This window comes from Canis lupus, chromosome 2, assembly GCF_011100685.1.
Source record: "Canis lupus familiaris isolate Mischka breed German Shepherd chromosome 2, alternate assembly UU_Cfam_GSD_1.0, whole genome shotgun sequence".
Classification (NCBI taxonomy): Eukaryota; Metazoa; Chordata; class Mammalia; order Carnivora; family Canidae; genus Canis; species Canis lupus.
Window position 1 is genome coordinate 40,418,023 of NC_049223.1, and position 25,735 is coordinate 40,443,757.

At 43.5% G+C, this 25,735-nt stretch overlaps 1 protein-coding gene across 14 annotated transcripts in view; it reads right to left on the bottom strand.

Annotated features, from left to right (window-relative positions):
- The window catches only part of PPP2R2B (protein phosphatase 2 regulatory subunit Bbeta), a 439,907-nt gene that overhangs the window by 247,778 nt on the left and 166,394 nt on the right, over positions 1 to 25,735 (bottom strand). For 3 of the 14 annotated variants that reach the window (XM_038530529.1, XM_038530528.1, XM_038530530.1), the window contains one exon: positions 17,401 to 17,594. The exons of 8 other annotated variants lie outside the window; for them this stretch is intronic. In XM_038530529.1, the coding sequence (XP_038386457.1) occupies positions 17,401 to 17,594 (194 nt within the window). Of the gene's footprint in view, positions 1 to 17,400; positions 17,595 to 17,853; positions 18,008 to 18,132; positions 18,278 to 25,735 lie in introns of those variants that run through there. 3 more of the 14 variants (XM_038530534.1, XM_038530543.1, XM_038530538.1) reach the window with 3 other exon arrangements.

Below are 25,735 nucleotides of genomic sequence, written 5' to 3' on the forward strand. Positions count from 1 at the left end.
AGTAGGCCTGGTTGTCAGAAATCCACTGATTAAACATTTAAAGATTGGCTTTGGCAAAACATGCCAGAAATTCCTTCAGGGTAATTAAAACCACCTTCTATGTCAATAAACTCAGTCTGTGAGATCCTTCGTGTGCAAAGGGGCTGGCTCTGACCCTCCAGGCTCTAGGACATTTTTTCTTAGATGGCTTTTTCATCATTGCAATATATTTTCAATGACTTATCCAGACCCTTTCCTAGCCCCCTTATGAAGTGATTGGCTGAGGTCAGTGATACCTGACCTTTACTGTTTCAGCCCAGACACAGGACAAAGGTGGCTCTGAACCTAAGGGCCAAGCTCATTGCCAAAGCCCCTGCACACAGACCTACAGGTAAGAGAACTCAAATGGAATTCTTGTTACAAAATTCTAGAGTTACTAGTCTTTATATATCACTACTCTTCCAGGTTCCTTTCCGATTTTTATCTGAAGAATTATTAATGTGACTTCAGAGAAAAACGAAGAACTCTGGTGGATATTTACTACACTGATACCCACAGACTTGTTATTTGCACGTAGTGGACACTCCATGAATTGTTTTCACCATAATGACAGCTTTATTGTTCCTATTACAGAAACAGTGTTTATACTTATTGAAAACTGTCATCAGAAAATATAAACAGTAAGAATTAAAATTTCATCAGCCTGACATAGCAATCATTAATATTCTACTAGCCATTCTTTCCATGGAATTCTTTATGAACACACACAGAAGTTTATAGAAGAGAAATAATATTATATATACCACTTTTATCATGGATATGGCTTCCTTTAATTTTTTAATTGCCTTTTTTGTACTTATTCCTCTCCTCCCCACATAACCCAGTGGTAATAAGCTTTGATATATTTTTTTCATACTTATGTCATCATATACCAACTCATTATAGCATGAGTGAGGTTTTAGTTATTCAACTGATACTTGCTGAAAGGTTAAAGAGTAAAATGAAAAAACATATAAACAAAAAAAATGAGTGACTGAATAATAGGCTATGTTCTTAATTAGCTGGCACAATTTCCAAGTGATTGCAAAAATCATATAGCACATCCTTAAACTCCAGTCGGGGTAGGAAAACCTAGGCTGATCATGTCTGGACGGAGCTGTAAGTTTAAACTCGTGAGCAAAGAATAGGTACCTGGCTGATGTCCTAACTACAGTGATATTATCAATCTACTCTCCAACTCAAATCAAGTTCAAAACCACTTTTACAAAGCACCTATGTGTCAAGCACTGTACTGTCATCTGTAGGATAAAGGAGTGAAAGGGTGGTAATTATCTTCCACGAGTTTCTTTCTAGCTGGGGAGACAATGTGCAGGTCCTCCTCTTCCTGGCAGGCTATCTAAACTTGGATTTTGGTGTCTGCATTCATGAAATGGGGAAAATATCTATATATCATAGCACTGTTGTTATGATTTAAAAAACCCAAGGAATTAAAAAAAATTAATTCATGGGAAAATGAAGATTCAAGGCAGGACATGCAGGTACCAGGAAGATTCAAGGCAGGACATGCAGGTACCAGGTACTAAATGGTACATATAGAAGCAGGGAACAGGGGTGGCCTGGGATGCTGAGGACCCAGGACAAGCCCACATGGTTGACTTGGGATCTCAGTTAGGAGACTCAGAGACATGAGGGGACAGTCAGGAAGCAGTAAAGTTTACAAGCACAGGACAAAATAGTCGACAGCCCAAACTTCTTAAAGGGCCAAACACAAGCGGGAAAATATTTTGTCTTTTCAGCACGTGCCAATGTCTAGTTCAAGGCCATCCAAATGAGTGACTCAAAGGCAACCTGCTTGTCAAGTAACTGGAGAAAGAAAAAGCCTGGCCCACATAATGGGCTTAAATCCAAGTTTCTGAGACTTATAGGAAAAATTCTGATCAGAAAATTTCCATCTCAAATTGTGCTGAGGAAGCTCAGGGACTGAGTAAGCATGTTGGCAACAGAAGCACAATATGATAATCAGACAGCTTTTTTTTTTTTTTTCTCACCACTGTGCACAGAGTTCTTCAGGTCCTGGGGAGACCTCAGCAAGTCTTTGATCTCTGACCCTGCAAGGGGTCAGAGAACCTACTGGGAAATACACCTCATTCACAAATGCCACTGCATGAAAAACATTCTCCCTACATCCTATCAAGTGACCAGAGGGCTGTGACTTTCAAAGCATAGAATGTTAGTTTCATCCAGGCTAATCCTACAGAACTGGGATGGGATTAGGTATTGGTCACTGCAAGAGATGTCAGTTGGAAGCACTGAACTGTCCCAGTCTTTTCTGTTAGCTCAGGATTGTCCAGGGCAGCTCTTCTCCCCTCTGTCATATTTCCTTTTTAAAACCAGTACCAGTGAGGGCTTCCTGGAAGCATATTCCCAGGAATATGTGCTGCCCTGATCAATACTCACTCTCTCATCCCATCCCACCTGCCCTGGCTTTCTAGAGAGAAGAGAAAGGAGAGGAGAGATTTTAATATTAAAATCCCAAATTATAATTGAAAACTGACGTTTCTAGAAGATGTTTTAATACTTTTAGTCCTCTGAAGAAGCAACTGAGTCTCCTGATTATCACAAATCTTTATCCATTCAAATAGCCACCCATCCACGCAGCCAGCCAGCCTGTCAGCCAGCTAGTCAGACAGCCATGTATCCTTTAAATTTTATCTGCCTGTTAGGTCACTATCTATGTATCATTTTTTTTAAAACTTCATAAAAAATTTAAATTAAAAAAATGTCTCGAAGAACTTTGTATTCTCACTTCCAGGGAGAAATATGTCCCAAATACTCACACAAAATGGATTGAGACTTCAAAACAACTCCTACCTAAAATCCCCAGTGACTACTAAAATGCAGACAGCCCATATATTTTGAAAAGGGACTAAAATCACTCACTAAAAATACAATCCCACTGGCAGTTTATAAGATTTATACTTTCCAATTCCATCAAATCATGCACCCAACTTTTGGAGGAGAGCTAGAGATGTCTGCAAGTCTTAAGTCAATGATAGGTAAAGTTTAGTTTCCACAGATTTACCTGAGTTCAAATTGCATTGAACCACACACAGTATTAATAGAAAAAAAAAAGCATCACAGCTTTCAGAAATGTCAAATTTGAACCCCAGGAGAGGACTAGCTCATTAAACAACCATACTGGTTGTTACAGTGGGTCAATCATTCTTCGAAGTCACTTACTTATCAGTTTGAGGAAAATTAACATTTCTGGGTCACCAGGTTCCATATACTTATGTACAACTGATGGCCTGAAACCATGAAAGTCATTATATTTAATATAGATGGGCAACTAAATCCCAGAGAACGAATGACTCACCCATGTCTTTCATGGCAGAGGCTGAGAATTGAGCTTGCCTCCCCTCTCGGATTGGGTAGAAGTACATGGGCTTTGGGGAAGGACAAGGGCAAAGGAGCAAATTAAGGTTCAATGGTTATGTCTTTATGAATTTATTTCTACTCCACCTGTGTAAATTCCCTCTGAAAATCTGTGACAATGAGAGGTTGAGGAAACACACAGACCAGGCAATGGTGAGAAAGCCACAGCAACCACAAAGGTCTTCCTTGGTACAGATTTTTCTAGAAAACATATTAATTATTATCCAGAAACTTAATTGTTTGTATCTAGAAACAATTATTTGTACCATTTAACCCAGGAATCTTGACTTTAGAAAACTCTTCTAAGAAAATAACTAGAGAGCAATTATTTATCACACAATTATTATAGCAAAATATTGGAAATAATCTAAACTTCCAGCATTAGATGAATGGTAAAATTGTGGGTGAACTATACGATGTTATAGAAGAATGCTCACAGTTTTATTTGGAACATAAACAAACAAAACAAAAATAGATATGATACCATTTTACATATAATTCCAGTAGCATCCGTCCCTTTCTCTTACACGCACATGCACATACTCACACAGCCTGGAAAATACATTGAAAATATTTGTAATGTTTATGTCTGGGGCTAGAGGTAAAATCAATTTTCTTTTTTTCACTTTTCTTTATAGTCCAAGTTTTCATCAGTGAACATATCTTCTGTTCTCATAGGCGCTTTTCTTTTTCTACATAGTATTTAATAAAATTTATATTCATATTCTTATGTTTATGTTTATTTCATGTGTGTCTTCCCAATAGAATGCAAGTTCTATAAGGACAGAGTCTTTGTTTTTAATTTTTTCACTGGGTTTTTTTTGTTTGTTTAGCATGGTGCCTTGTATATAATAAGTATTTTTAAATGACTATGGAGTGACCATTTGAGGGACACTACTAAGAGAGGTAAGGTTATGTGCAGGGATTCTAACGGGCTATCGAAGTCTGTTATGTGTCTAGTTTCTAGCTAATTTGCTCAAATAGTATGCTATTCTCTTTCCATACTTTTGCCCCCTCATATTGCAAAAGACCCCTCTTCTCTATGAAGACAGTCTTTGCCCCTCCTCATTACCTATCAGAATCCCACCAAGACTCCACTTTGGCCATAAGCCATTCCTGTTCAATAAAGAGTCTCTAAATAAATAAATAAATAAATAAATAAATAAATAAATAAATAAATAGTCTCTCCAGCACTTACTGCAACCACTCATTTGGAAAGCCAACATTTTTTGAATGACTATTGAGTTCCAAACATTTCTTTAGAATGGGCAAACTACCATCCAAGGGCCACCACTTGATTTTGTAAACAGAGTTGTTTGCTAGATACAGCCATGACCACATGTAGCCAAGACAGAGATGAGTAGCTGGGACATAGACTGTATGGTTAGCACAACCTAAAATGTTGACCACCTGGCTCTTTATAGGAAAGTTTACCAATTCCTGTTCTAGAATATTTACATACTTGTGCAAAGTAGAGCTATCAAATTATTATCCTATTGGATGTTTTTTTTAACCGAAAGCATATGTCTGAGAGTTTTATTCTAAAACCCCCACATTATTCTAATATACCTAACTTCGTTCTTAAGAACTTGTATTTTTGTGTCAGACACTTCTGTATTTTAAATCCGAGTCTGCTGATTGACACTGGACAGATCCTACAAATTCTCTAAGCCTCAGTTTCATTATCAGTGAAATAGGAGCCTATCCACTTAGTTCCTTAATAAACATGTAATGTGCGCTATTTGCCAGGCACCGTGCTAGGAGATGGATATCGGACAATAATGAATAAGATCTAAAAGTCCCCTAATTAAGCTTCAATTGTACATACTTCTGAGGTTAGCTGTGAGGAGTAAATGAAATAGACACGCAAATGTGCACATATCTGTATCATATACACATCAATATACTGCACAATATAAACATACACGCATGATATATAGTATATCACATAGAATATATTAAGTACAAAGAATGGTATTCAATTTCCGGCACACTGCAAGCACTTAGTACATGGTGGCTCTTTCTCCTCACCATAGTTAAAATGGAAGCTCTTTTTTTTTAGAAGAAAAAAAAATCTATTTATTTATTTGGGGGTGGGGAGAGCTGAACTGGGGAGGAGCAGAGGGAGAGAATCTCAAGCAGACTCTGCACTCAATGCAGAGTCTGAATCAGGGCTTTGATCTCGGAGATCATGACCTGAGCCAAAACCCAGAGTGGCTGCCCAACCAACTGAGCCACTCAGGGGCCCCACGGAAGCTCTTTTAACAGACATCTAAGAACAGGCTTATTGGATGAAAAAATGCCTTCTGTTGCTTCTATAAAACGGGCCTAGGGATCCCTGGGTGGCACAGCGGTTTGGTGCCTGCCTTTGGCCCAGGGCGCGATCCTGGAGACCCGGGATCGAATCCCACGTCGGGCTCCCGGTGCATGGAGCCTGCTTCTCCCTCTGCCTATGTATCTGCCTCTCTCTCTCTCTCTGTGTGTGACTATCATAAATAAATAAAAATTAAAAAAAAAAACAGGCCTACAGGATGCTCTATACTCACAGCTAATTTAGCAGGCTAATCTCTGGGACACAGGCACACTCCTGCTTCTTCTGGCTCAGATGCATGTTTACCGCGAGGCAGTTCTGTTTGTTCCCATATCTCTTGATGCCAGTTTTACTTGTTAGTTAACCAAATATCACGGAAGGTGATGAAGAATGGTGAGGAAAGTTAGAAGAGGATTATTTTATACAAAAACGAAGTCAGATGCTTTCAAAAGATGACAAAGAGCTGTCAGATTAAATGTGGGAGAGATAAAAGATATGGGACAGCTGTAAAAAATCTAGAAGGGTCGGTGGTAAGATGGCTTCTCAAGTGTCTATGCTGTCATTTAACCTCAAGGAAACCAAACTCAGACATGCTTTTTGTCATTTTGGGTGTGGTTTGTACAAGAAAAATACAAGACCCCTTCAGCAGACTCATATTCAAAGATGAAGCCTTGATTCTTCAACAGACACTTCGTCAAAACTAGGCAATGCTATTTAAAACAGCATTCAAACTTTTTTTCTTCTGCCTTGATTTTTCCAATTGACCATCAAGCATTGGTCTCAAAAGCACAGAATAAGAGAGGCATTCTTTTTAATGTACTTCTCACATATAAATGATAGCATGCTAACCAGGGCATGTTGCTTCAACACCTGCCATATTTTCTAAGTAAAAGAAATCATCAGAGACAGAGTGACCTGTTCAAGACCATGGAACTAGTACTGCTGGAGTGATTCCGGAACCAGGCGGGGTCTGACTCCACCACCTCAGCCACCTGATGTAACAGAGAGGCGAGCACAGCACAGACTCACAAAGGCTTGCTTGGAGGGTTAAGTGTATTTTGAGCAGGACAGAGTATCATCTGCTCAAATACAACAGAAATTTTTACTTCATTCACCTTAGTCACCAGCATAACCAACACAGCAGCTGGCAACAAATATAGTAAGTATATTTTGTTTGACTTTGTGAATTTTCTTTCCTCTAATAGCGGAAGACACTAGAGCCTTCCCGATTTCCACACGAAGAGGTTCACATGGGATTTACAACCCCCTCCAAGGAGTGTACAACAGCAGGGGAGACATTTTATTGTGCCTGTCAGATCGTGGCATGGAGAGCCCAGCCTCACCGATTGGCACTCGCTCTTCGCTGTCAGTGTGGCAAGATGAGCAGCACCCTGCTCACCAGATGGTTATTTGTTCCACCAGGCACCTTTGCTGCATCCCTGATTCACTCCAGCCAGGACAGTCTCCAGCATTCACGCTGCAAGGCAGCTCCTGCCAACAACTTTGCCAAATGGCTCCTCTCAAAGTCATGGGCCGCCCAGACAGACTGGCTCCTCCATCTGCAGCAGCTTTTGGCAAAGAGATGCTTCCCTTTCTGGCTCCACCTCTTGGCTGCACCAGAGACTTCTTGCCAGAAGGATGATCTGACCCATTGGTTCCTATAGCCAAGCCTGGAGTTGTGGGGCCATTTAAAGCCAATGCCTGTGTCCCCATGCTCACCTATGAGCACAGTGTCACAATAGACTAAAGAGGTCTAAACGACACAGCACATCAAATACAGACATAGGGCATCAAAGAAACTTAGAGCCAGAAAAATCTAGAGAGAGAGCATGCCACCCCTCCCCCCATCGTTAGCCTCATTTTAGGAGATTAGGAAACTTGAAGCCCACAGAGCAAAAGTACCTAATTATGATGGTGGGACTGGGAATAGCACCCAGGTCTTCTCGTGTGCATTCTACCTCACTGGATACAATGCTCCATCCTCTTCGAAGGTTCCCTCTGTTCATTTTTTAAATTTTGATAAAAATTAGGCCTTTTGTATTGGCATTGATTCAAAATCACCTTTCTGTAGAAAAAATGAATAATCTTTTCCCCGTGTCAACATCACAACTTCTGTCTTAAGCAGGCGTGTCCATATACTACACTGTCAAACCCTGAAATGACTTCTGTTCCGCCACTTACTGGTGGGTGACCTTGGACAAGTAATAATCTCATTTTTGCTTCAACTTTTCACTTCACGGGGGATAAGGACAGCATTGACCTCTAGAGTTTCGAGGACTAAATAAGAAAAATCCTTCAAAACTCAAAGTTTGTTCCTGGCACATAGCAAGTCTTCCACAATTGCTACCAATCAACCTTGTTCTTTATGAACACTTGAATTCAAAATGGTCATAGGACATACAGTGCTTTGCACAGATAAGTAGATATGCCAGGTGCGCCCATATTCTACATTAGGAAATGCAAGCTCATGCAGTTACATGACTTATCCTAGGTTTATTAAAGAAGTAAAGGACCAAAGAGTCCTTCTTGCCTCTTTGCTGAGAAATAGGAACTAGCCTCTTGGTTTTAAAGGTGGTAAAATCAGGAAGGAGAACTTTTGAACACAAACGATAGATAGATAGATAGTTCACCACAGCATCATATTTAGTATTTAAAAAAAAGCCAGAAATAGCTTTCCATCCATGTACAAGGAACTACTAAATAAACCATGATACAGTCATACCACAGTGCATTATGCAGCCATTAAAAAGAACAAGGCAGGTGTAGGTGTCCTGACATGTAAAGATCTTTCAAGATTGCTGAGTGGGAGAAAAAAACAAAGTACAAACAAAACAAGTAGTATACACTCAATCATGCAAACAATCCCTCCCACGATGTACACGTGTACATGTATATTTATTTATTATTTTTTAAAGATGTTATTTATTTATTCATGAGAGACACAGAGAGAGAGAGAGAGAGGCAGAGAGAGAGAGGCAGAGACACAGGCAGAGGGAGAAGCAGGCTCCATGCAGGGAGCCCAACGTGGGACTCGATCCCAGGTCTCCAGGATCACATCCTGGGCTGAAGGCGGCACTAAACCGCTGAGCCACCCGGGCTGCCCGTGTACATGTATATTTAAATGTATCAAAATACATCCAAAGGTGGCCATGAGGAAGCACAGTCAACTAAAGACAGTGCTAACTCTGGGCAGGGAAGTGGGATGAATGTAGGGATAGAGGGTAATTCATGCTTGACTATGTCTATTTCTTTTTTTTTTTTTTTAAAGAGTTTAAAAAATTTTTAAGTAATCTCTACATCCAACGTGGGGCTCAAACTTATAATCCTGAGATCAAGAGTCACATGCTCTACTGACTGAGCCAGTCACATGCCCTTGCTTTGTCTTCTTCTGTAATGGTTGAATCCATTCAAGTGTCAAGAAGACACTTATGTTATTATTTGATAGAGGAGAATGTCAATGACAGCAATACAACTATAATGAACCAACCGACCTCTTAACCTCCTAACTTGGGTGTCCCCAGCCCCCACTTGACTTCTACAAAGTTACATGAGCAATGTTACTCTCCTCAAGGTTCTTGTAAAGCTCTACTCTTTGGTTACAACACCTTCTGGTGATATTTTGTACTTGAGGATCCAAGTTTTGTCCTTTAGACCACCTGGGAGCGCTCGGCACCTTGCTGCAGCATTCTCCATGAGAGCTGTCTGCAGCTTGTCTACCCTCTGCACCTTTGGGTATCTGCTGAGTGTCACAGAGATGAGTCCCCTACACGAAGTGGAGGAGGTTGCCTGCCATTCTGTGATGACTTCGGATTCATTACCTCGTGGATTCACAGCAGTGGAATTGGCAATGCATGTGGAGGACGAGGCTGCCAGTCCCCCTGCATCAAGCCCAGCACAGGTAAGGTACTCTTTGGCACCCTCCTACTAGCAGATCCCACCTGTCTTGGGTTAAAATACTACCCTTCAGGGTCCCTCCAGACCCTGAGATCCCATGCACTCTTCTTGCTCCTTATCCAGAGTTCCCTTCATTTCCCTACATTTGCTGTAAGCAATCAGGTCTCTTTCTTCTAAAGCACAGAACTGAGAGTCTGACATCCCCCTCTATACACTTATCACTTTCCGTCACCATGACCCCGTCTCCAAAATTAATACTAATTAGTTTTCTGTGGATTTCACACATACAGATCTTACCATCATCACTTCCCACTCTTTCCACAGTGAACTTAGAGCATAAGAATTCAAGGGTTCCTGGGTTATTTAAGACACAGTTCCTAATGGTCTTATAAAGAGATAGGTGTTACATCAGCTCTGGTCTGCTCTGATTTTCAGCCTCATTCTAGCATTCTATTGGAAAGGCAAAAGAAGGCAAATTGGTGGTAAGATGACAAGTCTGGGGAAAGCAATCTCCTTAATGGGGGATGAGGCGAACAGCATGGGCAAGTCTCTCTGGCCAAAACAAGGCCTCACGCACCTTCGCATTTATACGCAAAGGACAACTGCCATCACACAGCTGTCTCTATCCATTCCTTCTGAGCCAACTATAGGAATTGTTACCAGCTCCGGAGAATGGGTGTCCAGAAGATCCCAGGGAGCCATCCCAGCACAGCCGGGGAACTGCACCATTAACATCCTAAGCTAAGAGCAGGGGACATGGACAAGCATCTAAAAACCCAGCTAATTCTCACAATTTGCTCAATCCCATAAATAGTTTCCTTCTTTCCTTATAGAGTAAAATACATCTGGAAGAGAAGGTCAACTGGGGACTCTGGCATTGGGTGGAGGAGTTCAATTTCCTTCCTGTGGGACAATGATGAAGGCCCAGACTTGTGCACTGCCCTTCTAGAAAGATGGAATAAGACAGTCCAGCAGCACTGAATGTGCACCATGGAGATATATGCAAAACAGAGACTATATCCTGCATTCTGCGCCCCCTCCCCCACCAAATCCTGACCCGAGGCAGCAGGGGTGGGCAAAGAGCATATGCCTCGGGTCCAGGGAGTCATGGCTTCCAATCTGGTTCTACCGCTTACAAGTATGTGAACTTACATACATTTCTTTGCTTTTCCAAAGCTTGAAATTTCTCAGTCTGAAAAATGAGACTAATGAAACCGTTTGCTCACGGTTGTTGAAAGAGATTAAATGAGTAAACATATGTGAAACACCTAGGAAAACATGTGGACTAGACAATACTTGAGAAACCTCAGTTCCCTTCCCTCAGCTAACTGCTGATATTGGACCTTTAGTTTCTTCATAAATGCAAATGCCAGAGTCTAGGAATGTCAGTCTACAGCTGTGCTCTTTTCATTGAGCATTACCAATATTTTGACAGGACTGGCCTAATGTTATTCACCCCAGGTTCATTGGCACATTTCTGACCAGCCCTCATAAAGGGCTTGAGATTGCCCCTGGGGACCTGGATGCTAATAATGAATACTTGCTAGTGATTTTCAATGCACTCTGGTTATTATGTTTGGTAGCAGAACATTTCCCATCCCCAGAAAGGTCATTTACAATAGTGTAAGGCAGCTTCCTTCCACCTTCCATTTCAGATTTTTCCGAGAATGGCAGAGAACTCAAACATTCATCCATATGCATTGGAAGTACTATTCTGATGTGGCATTTGCATACAAATATCAAAGCAACTTAAAGAACTACAAGGCAGCTCTCCATCATATGACACCACCTCCTTTTATTTTTCTAGTGCCTTCCCAGCACCTTCATATCAAAAGCCATTTTCATGTACCTTCCTAGCTTTCTTCATCTTGGATTCCTCTGGAGTGTGTGTGAAAAGGGGGTGGGGTGGAGGAAGCAGAGACTTCTACTTTCTCACTTTTATTCTGGTGCCCCTAGAAAGCTGTCACATTTCAGAGATCACACAGATCTCACTCAAGTTTGGAGACCCTCTAACACTCAACTCACCCAAGACTGGGTGAGGCAAAAGAAGCCTTCTTATTCTATCATATTGTTGAAAAAGGCCATATAGTGTTGAATAATTTCAGCGTGTGGTTAGTTATGTTTACACCAAGGCATTCCATTGTGGGGTCCTTTTTGTTATAATCTTTTTATACCAAGCCAAGATAAGTTTCTTTGTTGGCTCAAATTCTGCCTTAGAGTGCTCTTCTCCCAGGCATCCCATCTATTCACATGGTTTTAAATACTTTTAATATGCTGCCAACATCCCAAATTATACATCTAGTCCCATTCTTGCTTCTGAGCTTCAGACCCAGATAGCTAACTGCTTGAGGATCTTGCTGTGAGGCTAAACGTCTCACACACCCCTCAAATTAATCAACTTCCAAAGTCTTTCTCCAGAGTCAGTGAAAAGTTCCATTATGTATCAGTCTCACTGCAAAGCCCTGGGAGTTGTCCTCGATACTTACCTCCATCCACTTCTCTTTATCTCTGCCCAATCTGTCACACCAAGCAAATCCCACCCATTCCTCTTCTACGATGTATCAGAGGAGTCACCTAATTCTCTCCATCTCTACTGTTGCCGCCAGCTGTGAGAGTACAGCTGTGGCATCCTAACTATTCCCTTTTTGCTCCTATTCCTTTCCTCCCTAGCCCTCCGACCACACCCTGCATAGCAGACAGATTGAGCTCTGAAAAAAAAAAAAAAAAAAAAAAAAAAAAAACCTGATCAGATTTCCCCCCTGATCAAAATCCTTTAATGGTTTTCCATCCATCTTTGGATAAATTCCAAACTCCTTATGGTCAAGGCTACACATGATCTGGTCTCTGACTACTTCTCCAGTCTCTCTTTTGTAACATTTTATTATGAAAATTTTTAAACAGAAAGCAAAATGGAAAAAAAATTGCAGTGATTACCCATTGATGGGCCTTGCTTTATCGTGCGTGTATCTATCCATTCATCCATCCGTCTATCCTCGCATGAATCTTTCCTGGTTTTGGTACATTCCAAAGTAAACTGCAGGTGCTGGTCTCATTGTCATCCTTCTTCCTCTTGTTCCTTATATTCTAGCCACAGGCAGCTTTCTACTCTTCAGATCAGTCAGACTATTTCATATCTCTGGGCTTTGTACCTATTGTCCCCTCTACCTGAATTGTCTTTACCTCTTGTTTATTCCTGACTGATCCTTTAGTTCTCAACTTAAAACTTACTCTTACAGGCTGCACCCCCAACTAAATTAGATCCACTTTCCTGCCTTATATATGATCTCGAGGCATCTTGCACTCTTCCTGAATGTCACCTGTCACAATTGGTAATTATATGTTTATTTGCAAAATTATTTAATGTCCACCTCCTGTGCCAGCCTGATACCATGTCCGTATTATTGGACCATGCTGGATCACCTCTGCAGAAAGTCAACTAATATTTGTGGAAGTAATTAAAGGCAGAATGAATCAATAATTACATAATAATAATCATAATACATGGAATAAGTAAATTTGTTCTTCCTTTAAAATGTGTAAACAGTATAGGTTTTTAAAGATACTTGCAAGAAAGTAGAACTTACTTACTGCCAGAATATAACCACCAAGAACATTAAAGCAAATAACTACATGGTAAGATCCACTGCTGGTGTTCCAGCTGAGAAGAGACTGGTGGGTTTTAGTGACTTCTCTCCCATCTCCACTAGCCATTCCCCTCAAGACCATCCAGAATCAACACACAATCCAAAGAAAATAGGTGTGTGTTATGCAAATGTACCTATAAGGTACTGAGGACATTTTACCAAGGTATAGCTTTGTATCAGGCACTGTCTTGAGTACTTTTCCTGTATTAATTTTTCCCCCTCTATGGCAGCAGTTCTATTGTTATTCCCATTTTACAACCAAGGAAACTGAGAACAGAATAGTTCTTTCATTTTTTAAAAAAAGATTTTATTTATTTATTCATGAGAGACACAAAGAGAGAGGCAGAGACACAGGCAGAGGGAGAGGCAGTCTCCCTGTGGGGGATCCCGGGACTTCCCAACTCCCAGGACCCCCAGATCACAACCTGAGCCAAAGGCAGATGTTCAACCACTGAGCCACCCAGGTGCCCCCAGAGTAGTTCTTTTAAAACATATTCTCTGACTTCCTCTTCTAACCAGATTGTCATTCCTGTAAAGTCAGCTCGAAAAAAAATATTTATTCTGTCTGTGGTCCCGTTTAAGAGTAGGAAGATTAACATAGAAAACTCTCAAGCTGCTCTAATGGAGAGAGGGGTTTAGTCCGTTCTACCAAGTCTGAAATAAAGAATGAAATCCACATATAGATCAGAGAGATTTGAGAGAGGAAGCCTTGGTTAGGATCCCCAGAGTTCCATATCTGAAAAATCCAGTACAAGCATTGTGTTACTTTATTTCTGTATTTGTTCCAACCCCATTTTTTGTCATATGTAATCCCACATACACATGTTCAAATGATCCCTGCCAAGAATTTTACCTCAGATGGGAATACAATTTACACACAAAGATAAAACCACAGTGGTCTTCCTCCTTACAGGAGCTAATGGTTGAAGGATAGAAAATGAGGCAGTGCAGAATTTCTTAGTGGAAGGGTACTCATTTCCCACAGTCTTGAGTCTGAAGGCAAGCATTACCCTCATCTGTGTAACCCTCACAAATTAATAACATCCCTGGCCTTCAGTTGCCCAGTTTCCTTATTTGAAAATGTTAATAGCATCCACTTAGCAGGACTTGGAGATACTGAAGTGCTATATTTAAAAAGCTCAGCAAGTACATGGAAAATAGAAGATGCTCAAAGATGGTAACTTTAAAAAGGGGAAAAAGATAGAGAAAGATCGAGGAGGGCGGTGAGTTTGATGCTCAGAAAAAAAGAGGAGTCATAGGAAATGTCTTTAATAAATATACATCATGCATCCTTTTTCCTTCCCCGTGGTGGGGGGTGGGGTGTAGGGAAAGGGAGGGAGGGGGGTAGTGTGAAGGGAGAGAAGAAGGGAGAGGGCAGAGGGAGAGAAAATAAGAGAAGAGCTTGGGTAAAAGTGTCCTTTAGCATTTGCATTGCTCTTAGCTGGCTGAACTTGCCTGCAGCTACCACTTACAATGCAAATTGAGCTTAGAGTCCTTCACACTAACTACACAGCAAAAACCTTTCAGCTTTAAATAGAATACTGCAGTGTGGAATGATCTGAGCAAAGCAAAGAAAAACTCAGAGATAAATGTGAAGGAGATTTTGGAGAGAGAGTGAAAGGGAAGGGGTGGGAGGGAGAAAACAACAACCTTGGCATAACTGGCCAGGTAGGAGAATGCCGAAAGATCAAGGAAGGCAAAAAGCAAAGCAAAATCTGTAGAAGTACCTAGACACTACTGTCAGATTTAAGAGAAAGTAGATTTAAGTGAATAAAGGAGGAGGGTACTTTTGAGGCAAGCCCTCAACAGAAAGGATTTTAACAATTAATATTTCAATCTAGTGATCTTTCAAGGTGTACTCAGCACTTCCAAGGTATTCATCAGAAGAGAGAGGATGGACTCTTGCCCTTCTGGCCAGCACCACTGCATGAATGTTCCCTAAAATGAACAAATTAAGAGCATGGAGAACTTCCAGCTCTGCCCAACTTCTGCTATTTACATTGTCCAAGTTCCATTTTTTTTTTCCTTCTTCCCAGACTGTCAATAAGATCAGGTAAAGAAACTTGAAGGCATACTAAGAAATAAAGGTTTTGTTTCGTTTTCGGCATGGTGTGTGTGTGTGTGTGTGTGTGTGTGTGTGTGAGAGAGAGAGAGAGAGAGAGAGAGAGACAGAACGTTCTGAGAGGCTGACTCTTTAGAAAGATTTTATAGAGCTGTCTGCTATAAACTCATGCCTCATTTTTGACTACATGAACCCAGTTATTTTAACCAAAATCAGAGTCTATAAAAATGCCATAAAACAGGAACAACAATCAGTGCAGTACCTGGGGTCCCCAAAGCACTAAGGAATTCCATTTTAACTCATTTCTTCATTCTGGAGATGATACCCCTATACACACGGTCCCAATTTGCCCATCTTCCCAGCTCAGTAAGTTTCCTGTGCCTGCGCTTGGAGGCATAATGCAATCTAGAAGAAAACACGAAGGCAGCCCTCTTTCTTTGTTGTCACAAACAGAAAGAAGTATCACCCGGAAAAACCAATAGACCTAAGGCCAACTTCTCTCTTGGATGACATGCTGAGACACAGAGACTACACAGGTAGTCATAATCTACCTGGTAACTGAGTCAGTGACAAAGCACTTGAGACTGAGAAAGAACATCTTATCACCACCCTGTCATCCTGCAAATGAAAAGAATAGGCAAGTATGGTGCCTGCATGGGGGAGGGACACGCTGAACATCTCTTAAAAGCCACCTCTAAGCTCCTGAACGCCAGAGCTCATACAAGTCTGCTTAATCTGTCTAGCACCATGGACATATTAGGCTGGATGCTCTCCAAAAATGATGATGAATGAAGAATATATTTTCAATATATTCACTAGGCATTTTTTTTAACCTAAAACTTACTGGGACGTTTATAGAAGATGCTACCTTTGCCCCCACAATTGTATCTTTCTATTTCTTTCAGAGTTTGAACTCTTTTACTACCTTGCCAAACCCATCGCATTTTTCTGTGAGTCTTGGTTTGATTACATACTACAGAAATATTAGCATCCCATCAATGCCAAGAATCGTCCTAAATGAACATACCTTGCTGTGTTTTCCTAAGGCATTTTCACACACATTTACTCACGTGGATATTACAACGTGATAATGCAACACTTTCTATGCGGGCTTAAGGATAAGGGCCTACAGGTAGAAAATGAAGGCAAAAATGCAAAAGTTTTGGCATTTGAAAAAGAAAAATGCCTCTTACTCTCTGTTCACACACAAAAGGCAGAATGTGATTCCACCTGCTGACTTCCCTGCCTGCCTGCTAACGTCAGAACAAGCAGAGAGAGAGAGAGAGAGAGAGAGAGAGAGCGCCTCGACAATTTCACCTCTTGGCCAAGCCCAGCTTACTGAACCCTCTTGCTTTCTGCTGGCTGTTGATTCAGCAGAAACTACTGCTGCAGAATTCATAATGGTGATTTTAAAGGCCCCACTGATCGCATCGCTCGCCCCACGTGTCAGACTCGTTCGCTCGCTGCTGGAACGCCGTCTCCCCAGCTACCTTTTTATTTCTTGCTCATGCACTGCCAAGGGGAGAGGGGCTTGCCCTTCTGCCAAGGGCCTTTCGGGGTTCCGATGGTCTGAGCAGGTAACCTGGCCGGAGGCACAGACCGGCAGGAAATGAAGCCGTGCCCTCCCCGCAGCCCCTGAGACACAACATCATTCCGCGCAGGGAGGGGAGGCCCTCGGGTCGGAGGTCCGCCGGGGCCCCCTTCTTATCTCCCCACCTAGACCTCGGCAAACACCTCGGGAGGGGGGGGGGGACATGTGCCTTCGGGGGAGGGGGCGGTCATTTTTCCGGTCGGGAGCCCCACCCTGCAAAGCCCGATCCCCGAGGGCCATTTTAACTCCCGTGGGCGCCGGGTCCACCTGCTGCTGAACGCCGGGCTGGCCTCGCGGAGCGCGGGTGGGTGTGGGGCGCCCCGGCCGCTGCCCCCGCGGGCCGAGCCCCCGCCCCGGCCCCGGCCCCGGCCCCGGCCCCGGCCCCGGAGGAGTCTCCGCCGCTCGGCGCCCGCGGCCGGCCGAGCCCAGCGACCCGCAACTTGCGCCCGGCCCCAGCGGCGGAATGCGGCGGGGCTGGCGTTACCTTCGGTCGCATAGCTGTGGTCGCGCAGGAAACTGTTGTTGATTTTGCGGGTATCAATGTCCTCCTCCATTGACAGCAGGCTTACTTGCGTGGGAACCAGAAGCCGGCAGACAAGTATCCATGATCCCTCCCCGCAGCCAGTCTCACAGGAGAGGGGGGCAGGGGAGCCGGAGGGACTGCACCATGGTCCGAGCCTGAGGAGGAGACGGGGAGGCGGAGAGAAAAAAATAAAAACCCGGCAATGGAGCTGTCACCTCCTCCGCTCGGGATCTCCGAGGCTGCGGCGGCTCCTCCCGCGGTGCGCTCACTCCGGCTCCGGTTCCCGGCGAGGATGCTGCGCCCGGCTCGGCGGCCGCCGGGGCCGAGATCCGAGATGCGCCGAGCCCCGAGGGGTCCGGCCCGCCCGCCGCCCGCCGCCCGCCGCCCGCCGCCCGCCGCCCGGCAGGCGCTCACCAGCGGGCTTGGGGAGAAGCCCAACAGGTTCCCCACGCTGGCAGCCGCTCCAAAATGCAAAAAAGGTCCCTCCTCCCCCCGGGCGAGCGGGCGGCCGCGACAAAATGGTGCCTTTCGGGCCCCGAGCTGCGGTGGCGCGGCGGCAGGGGCCGGGCTCGGGCCGGGCCGGGCCGGCGGGGAGCAGGGCCCGGGGCCCCGGGAGGGCGGCTCGGGCGGGCGGGGGCGCGGACGGCGGCGGGGAGCGGGGCAGGGCGCCGCGGCCGGCGCCAGCGCACTCACCCTCACGCCCACACGCGCGCGCTCGCAGCTGCCGCCGCCGCTGCTGCAGGAGGAGGCTGGAGGCGGCTGGTGCATTAAAGGCGAGGCTCCTCCCCACCGCGTCAGCAGCCCCGGGACTCTTCCCCGGCCGCGCCGGTGGCCGCGGCGGAGGCTGCGGCTGCTCCCTGCTGCAGTGGGGCGCACGCGGCCGCCAGCCCGCACCTGGGCGCCGGGGGCCGGCGGGCAGGGGGTCCCGGGAGCGCGGCGCGCGCGCTCTGCCAGCCGCCCTCCAGCCGGGCCACGCGGCCCCGGGCGCCGCCGACTCGCGCCCCGCACCCCCGCACCCCACCCCGACCCGCCCCCGCCCCCGCCCCCCGGGCCCCTAACTCGCTGCCTAGATCCGGACACCTGCGCTTCAGGTCCCCGTGGGTAGGCAGGGACACCACCTCCGGGTCCCTGGCGCTCACCCGCTAGGAGGTACTCGGTCCCTCCATCCAGTTCAGCGGCGAGGCCTGGGGTTCGAAGCCTCAGGGAGGGGAGGCTGTGGGAGGAAGGGCTGCCGCCGTCGCCTAATTGAAGCCTCCTGTGCTAGGAATAGAATCGGGGGAGCGGGGGCCAGAACTTCTGTGCGAGCACCTACGACTCCTCCATTGCAGAGTCCACATCCCCTTCTCACCGTGGGCGTCTGTGTCTACACCGCAGAGGGAAGCAAGAGGGCTGAGTTTGGAAGCTGGTGCACGGAGGAGTCGGCCTGAAAAGGTCCACCGTCCCCGGCCCTTCGCACTCTGTTTTGGACAAAGTGCCGCAGGCCCCCCTGCAGGTGTTGCCCGTGAAGACTCAGCCCTGCAGGAACCGCTGACATTTGCTCCCAGCATGGGACGGACGCTGGAGCCCTGTGCCCACAGACGGCCCCTGCTACCCTGAGATTTCAAAGATCCAATTAAGGCGAAAAAGAGACCTGCCTCCCTACTTCACCCAGGAGGAAAATACAGAATTTCCCACCCCCGCCTTCCCCCACGTTTCCCCCAAATTGCAGATTCTGTATTTGAAAGAAAAGTGGATCGCTAGTGTCATGAAACCAGTAAAATCCTTTATGAAGCTACACAACTCACTAAAAAGCCAAGCTGGAGAAGCCATTTCCCCCATTCTCCTCTTGTAGAAGGTGCTCATGGCAGTGGGTGTCACTACAGGGAGAGACATCAGCGCAGTCTTGCTCAGTTAAACTCCACAAGTGGAGCTAGATGAGCCCAGAGGGACCTGTGAGTTAATTATATACATACAATGCTTCAGCTAACACAATTTAGAAAGTATTGGAAGTTCAGAAAAATAGGAAAACAAGTTTTTAACGGAGGTTGGGAATTGCCATCAGATTTCCACAAAGAGTGGATGCTTCCGGCAGCTAGAATATGGCATCGCCCCCACCTCCAGGGAGCCAGATGGAGAAGAGACTCGAAATCTTCTGTAGAGATCTTCTTGGATATCATTTTTAAGGGAAGTTCAGCTTACAATAGATTCCATCTTCTCGTTTGGTGGTGAAGCCTTAATTAAGCTCGTTTGTTCGAATTTCACAAATGAAATTGCGGTAACAAATGTAGTCTGCTCAGTGTCGGTGCATGGCTGGTTCTTCTGCACGAGCAGCTGTGTCCGTCACCAGGGCTCCAGCGGTCAGCTCACCTGCAGTTACACAGTTTAGCTCCTCTTGCTGTTCAGCATCATCCGGAAGGGGCGGGCAGAGGGGAAATAAGCTAAGTCCCTCTCACAGTGGTGAGAAGACATTTTGCTCTCAGTGGAAATGATCTTAACTTGTGACTGGACACCTAGGTATGGTGTTTGGAAATTCTCCCCTTATCCTCCTGGAAGGTGGGCTAGATTGGAACAGAGCTGCATGATGAATGGGGTAGGCCCAGCCCCTGCCGGCCAGGCTGTGCTTGAGAGATTTTTCCACTGTAACCAATGGGAGGTGTGCTCTCTGGAGATCAAGTTTCTGGGGTTTACTAAATTTCACACTTCACGTTGCCTGCAAAAATCCCTCCTGCATTAATGCAACAGAACAGGCAAAACAGATACATTCTGGGTAAGTAGACTGCAAAGTTTCAACTTTTTTTTTTCAGCTTTTCTACCATGAGCAATGGGGAACACGCGCAAACCCTGTGCCAAGACCAAGAAAAATAAGGCTGCTGGCTCAGTGATATATAAGAAAGGAGGTAAGGGGGTGAAAGAACCCTGTGCAATCCTGTGGTGGTAAGAGGACCGTATAGACCATTTCTCAGAAGACCTGCTGACCTTCTGTCTGTACTCCAACAAAGTTCTTTCTAAAAGCCTTTGAAGTGTGCACATGCCATTCCCTGTGTTCCTTCTTTATGTTCTTGGCATTCTTTTTTTTTTTTTTTTTGAGATTTTATTCATGAGAGACACAGAGAGAGGGGCAGAGACATAGAGGGAGAAGCAGGCTCCCCATGGGGAACCTGATGCGGGACTCAATCCTAGGACCCCAGAATCACAACCTGAGCTGGAGGCAGATGTTCAAACACTGAGCTACCCAGGTGCCCCGTTCTTGGCATTCTTCAGCATGGAAACTGAACCATGCCTACTTCCCTGAGGCATTACCTGACTGTAACACAATGTCTTCCCCTGGAATTTTCTGTCTCTGTATCTTTTTTTTTGGGGGGGGGGGTCTTCTTCATGGCTCACTGCATTTTGTAATAGTTGTCTCCTTATCATTATCAACCATTGCTACTATATCTCTGATACTAAATGGCTGGCGCTTAGTAGGTGCTCAATTATTTTTGGTAAATGGACATAAATATTTCTTCAGTGAATGAGTAAATTACTGAATTTGTTCAATGTAACAAATATTTGTGATATTTAGGTTTAGCAGCTCAATCCTTATTAAAATTCTTGCCAAAAAACTCCCACGCCCAACGATAAAACCTGTGGTGAGCCAGTAGTTTTCTAGTGTGTAAGCTTTATTCCAATTGAAATAATTGTCCTACCCATTCCTGTATGCATATGTACCAAAACTATTTGCTGAGCACTTAATATATGCCAAGAAGTGTTCTGGTGTTGGGGATACAGTTAAAACAGAATCCCTTTCGCCACAGAACTGAAATTCTATCATCTGATTTTGATAAAATGAGCTTTCTTAGAAATACAACAGATGTGGGACGCCTGGGTGGCTCAGCGGTTGGGCGTCTGTCTGCCTTTGGCTCAGGGCATGATCCTGGGATCCGGGATCGAGTCCCACATTAGGCTCCTTGCATAGAGCCTGCTTCTCCCTCTGCCTAGGTCTCTGCCTCTCTGTCTCTCTCTCTTTCTGAAAGAAAGAAAGAAAGAAAGAAAGAAAGAAAGAAAGAAAGAAAGAAAGAAAGAAAGAAAGAAGAAAGGGAGAGAGGGAGGGAGGGAGGGAGGGAGGGAGGGAGGAAGAGAGAAAGAGAGAGAGAGAAAGAAAGAAAGAAAGAAAGAAAGAAAGAAAGAAAGAAAGAAAGAAAGAAAGAAAGAAAGGCAACAGATGCATTATAAATCAACAGACTATAGCATAATGTTAAGGACTAAGGCTCTGATAGCAAGCAGAGCTGATTTTCTGACACATCACTGGGTCCTTGAATAAGTTACAAGGTTCCTCTGAGGCATTTTTTAAACCTCTAAATTAGGGAGAATAGTATCTACTTCAAGGAGTTATTGTGAGGATTTAATGAGATAACATATTGAATAATCCTGGAAAGACTATACTGCTATTACTTGTTGAATATTATCAGTATCACTATCAATAATGAACAAATATTAAAGCACCTACTATGTCAGGCAGTGGAGCAGGACTGGAGACTTAGCCACATCTGTGCATAAAGTGAATAGTCAGTTTCTACTGTCATGCAACTTAGTGTCTAATTTATAGTTTATGTGAAGTGAGTCATAAACTATCAAGAGGGCAGCAGAAGACACTCTGAAAGGCTGACCAAGTTCAGGCCTGTACTTTACATACACACACACAAAAAGGCCAATGGCAAATACACAGGGCTTCTTAAGTTACACGATTCAGTATGATGACACGTAGACACGTTCCTTTTTTTTGTGGACCTTTGTCATGGTCCTCTTCCCCCTGTACTGTCACATACCCTCACCCAGTTAGGTTAGTGCTGCTTACACTGGAATCTTTCAGGTCATCCTATCCAATTAACACATTAAATATCTACAATTTTATTAAAACCTTTGACCTAAGCCAGCCTGGAGATTCTTAATATAGGCCTTAGGTGTTAGTCCTGGTTTGACCTTTGGCAAGTAATTTAACACCCCTGGGCCTCTGTATTTGCAAAATTGAAGAAAATAATAGAAACTACTGGACAGTGTTGTTGAGTGGTTTCAGAAACAGCTAAATGCTTCATGGTAAAACATCATTTCTCCTCCCTAGCCGTGGCTCCTGTGAGTCTCCACCAGTAGGAAAATGGAGAGACGTACCACAAGTGGATCAACTATGTGAATAAAAGTGACTTAGAAACCCGAGTTTTACTACCTATCGGTCTGTCCTAATAAGCAACTAGAAACTGGATACATGAAATTTTACCATCCTGCAAAAAGCCCTTTATACGCCTTTATAAGTCCTGTGGAACTAGGATTACCCTATTTACGTGCAGACCTAATCATGTTTCTCTGTTGTGGAATCATACGAAATCCCTCTCTAGGATCACTAAGCACTGAATGTACAACTATCTCTCTGAGGGGGTTTATGTGTTGACTGCTCAGTGGGCAACCTCTAGAGTTTCTAGCAAGATTAGCCATTCCTTTTTGTGCACACTACAAAATGTAATACCCCACATGAGTGAACCTTTAACATGGCATTTAACCTAGGGAAAGAAAACAAAACATCTCGCTCTTCAAATGTTGTATTAAATCTAGATCCTGCATACTTAATGGATTTCACAGAGTAAAATGTGCCTTCAATTATCCAAGTACAGTAATTTATGCAAAGAAACAGTGGTATGCTGGAGCTGCTATGTACTGGCTATTGAGAGCCCAACGTGCCGATTATACACAGCTATTTCCAGCTCTGCTGTGAGGGACATCATGTTGGTAGCTTAAAATCTGAAATCTGCTATGGTGGGATATTTATATCATGGAAATTAAAAAGAAACCCTATATAAATCAGGGCTTTGGGTTTTTTTGTTTGCTTTGAGAGCCAACTGTTAAACATTTAGCAGCACACCAGTAGAAATGCAATACTTGCTGATTTATCTTCCTTCTCACCCCTGTAATCTACGCAAAGTTCCTTCCAATTCTCAACACTAAATTTCCCAAACTGTGTCAAATTCCAAAGTATCCCACCACCTAACCACACTTGAGCCATTATGCTAAATGACTCTTAAAATCCTACCTTGACCATGAAGCTTTCGCATATCCATCAGAGGAAACCTGGTGCCTTTGTTTGATCCTTGCCAGGCTGGATATGCAATTGCCATGGTAGAAGTGGAAGAGACTGCCCCATAGGGGACCTGATGACATGAGGAATGTCAGGTGCATGCCTATTCTAGATGAATCATCCTTTTCTACTGTTCAAGCTCTACCGTCTCTTTACTTTTGCCCTGGATTTGCCTAAATGCAAAACAACATCCACTGATTTCATTGATAGCTCTTAGGATCCAACATGTCTCCTTAGGATTCAATGGGAGAAGAGGAACAAAAATCCAAGAGTCTAGATACAAGAGCCTGAGAGAAAATATCCTCTTGTACCTTTTCTCATTCAGTGGTTTTAGAGTTAAATTTAGGCTATCTTACTCAAGGTAGTTTTAATTTGCATTATATTTGTTTGGTATAAGGTGAGGCGTTACAAAACCACTTTGGTAATACTCAAGGGGTATTGTCTAGTTCCTGATTACATTTCTTAAAATTTCATATAATTTAAATGAGAATATATATGGGGAAATATCTTTCAAATTTCTTTAAGAGGCACCAAGAAATTATACTTTACAGAATCTATCCTAAGAAAATAATTACAGATATAGACAAAAATTTAAGGTTATTTCTCAGAGCATTGTTTAGAATCATGAAAAAACAGAAATAACCCAAATGTGCAACAGTAGAACTGGCTAGGCAAATCATGGTGTGTACATATAATGGGAAGGTATTGAGCCATTGATAAAATATTAGTAGCTAACACTTGTACTAGGTGCTGTGCAAGGGGTTTTCCTAGCATTATCTAATTTAATTCTAACAGCAACCCTTATAAGGAAAGTACTATTGCTACCTCCATTGGACTGAGGGTAATAGAGATAAATAATATATCTGAAATCAAACAAATAGGAGCCTGGCACTGTGTGTGTGTGTGTGTGTGTGTGTGTGTGTGTGTTGGGGTAGGTTGAGGTCACTTTTTTTGGAAAGCATGCACTACTAGATTCCAATTTGTCTCTCTTAGGAATGAATATTATCCTCTCAGTTGAAAACCACTTACTACTGTGTTGGTGAGGGTGTGGCAAAACTGGAACTTTTACACATTGCTTGTGCAGTTGTACAATGGTCCATCCATGAATAGTTTGACAGTTCCTCAAAATGTGAAACACTACATATGACACAGCAGTTTCCCTTCTAGGTATACACCCAATAGAATTGAAAACCCATCTTCATGCCAAGACCTGTATATGAATATTCATGATGGTGCATTATTCAGAATAGCCCCAAAGTGGAAACAACCCAAATGGTCATCAACTAATAAGTGGATAAAATGTGATATATCCACACAATGGATTATCATTCAGCTATAAAAAGGAATGATATACTGATACATGCTACAACATGGATCAACCTTGAAAATATACTAAGTAAAAAAAAAAAAAGAAAGAAAATATACTAAGTGAAAGAAGCCAGTCACAAAAGACTACATATTATATGATTTATGTGAAATGTTCAGAATGGGCAAATCCATAGAGCAGAAAGTAGATTAGTTTGCCAGGGGCTGGGTGGGGGAATGGAGGTGAATGCATATGGATTTGGAGGTTTCTTTTTGGAGTGATGAAAAAGTTCTAAATGAGATAAGGGCAAGAGTTGCATAATTCTGAATATACTAACCACCACTGAATCGTCTACTTTTAAAAAGTAAATTTTTATGGTATAGTATCTCAATAAAGCTGTTATTAAGGATTTTAAAAATTCTGTGCTATCAGAAGCCACTGTTACTTCTTGGAGTAGGATATGTCCTTCAGGCTAATATGAGTACAGAAAAAATATAAAGGTATGTAATGACAAGGATAGATGCTTCTGTTACGTTGTTTTAATTAAAAAGTCAAAAAACTGGTTTCTCTTTTCTCAGTTAAAAAAATGTGTGCATGTCAAAATCAATATATAAAAATACTATTCAGTGGTTATCTTTGTTCATATTGTTGTCAAAGAAAATTTAGAATGTCTTATTTTTGTAATAAGAATATTTTTGAAGTATTTTTTTGAGGGGAGGGGCAAAGGGAGAGGGAGAAAAAGAGAATCTTAAGTTGACTCCATGCCTAGTGCAGAGCCCCAACGCAGGGCTCGATCTCACCACCCTGAGATCATGACTTGGGCTGAAATCTAGAGTTGGACACTTAAAGAACTGAACCACTCAGGTGCCCCAAAGGTTTTTTTTTTTTTTTTAATGTTATGAAACTTT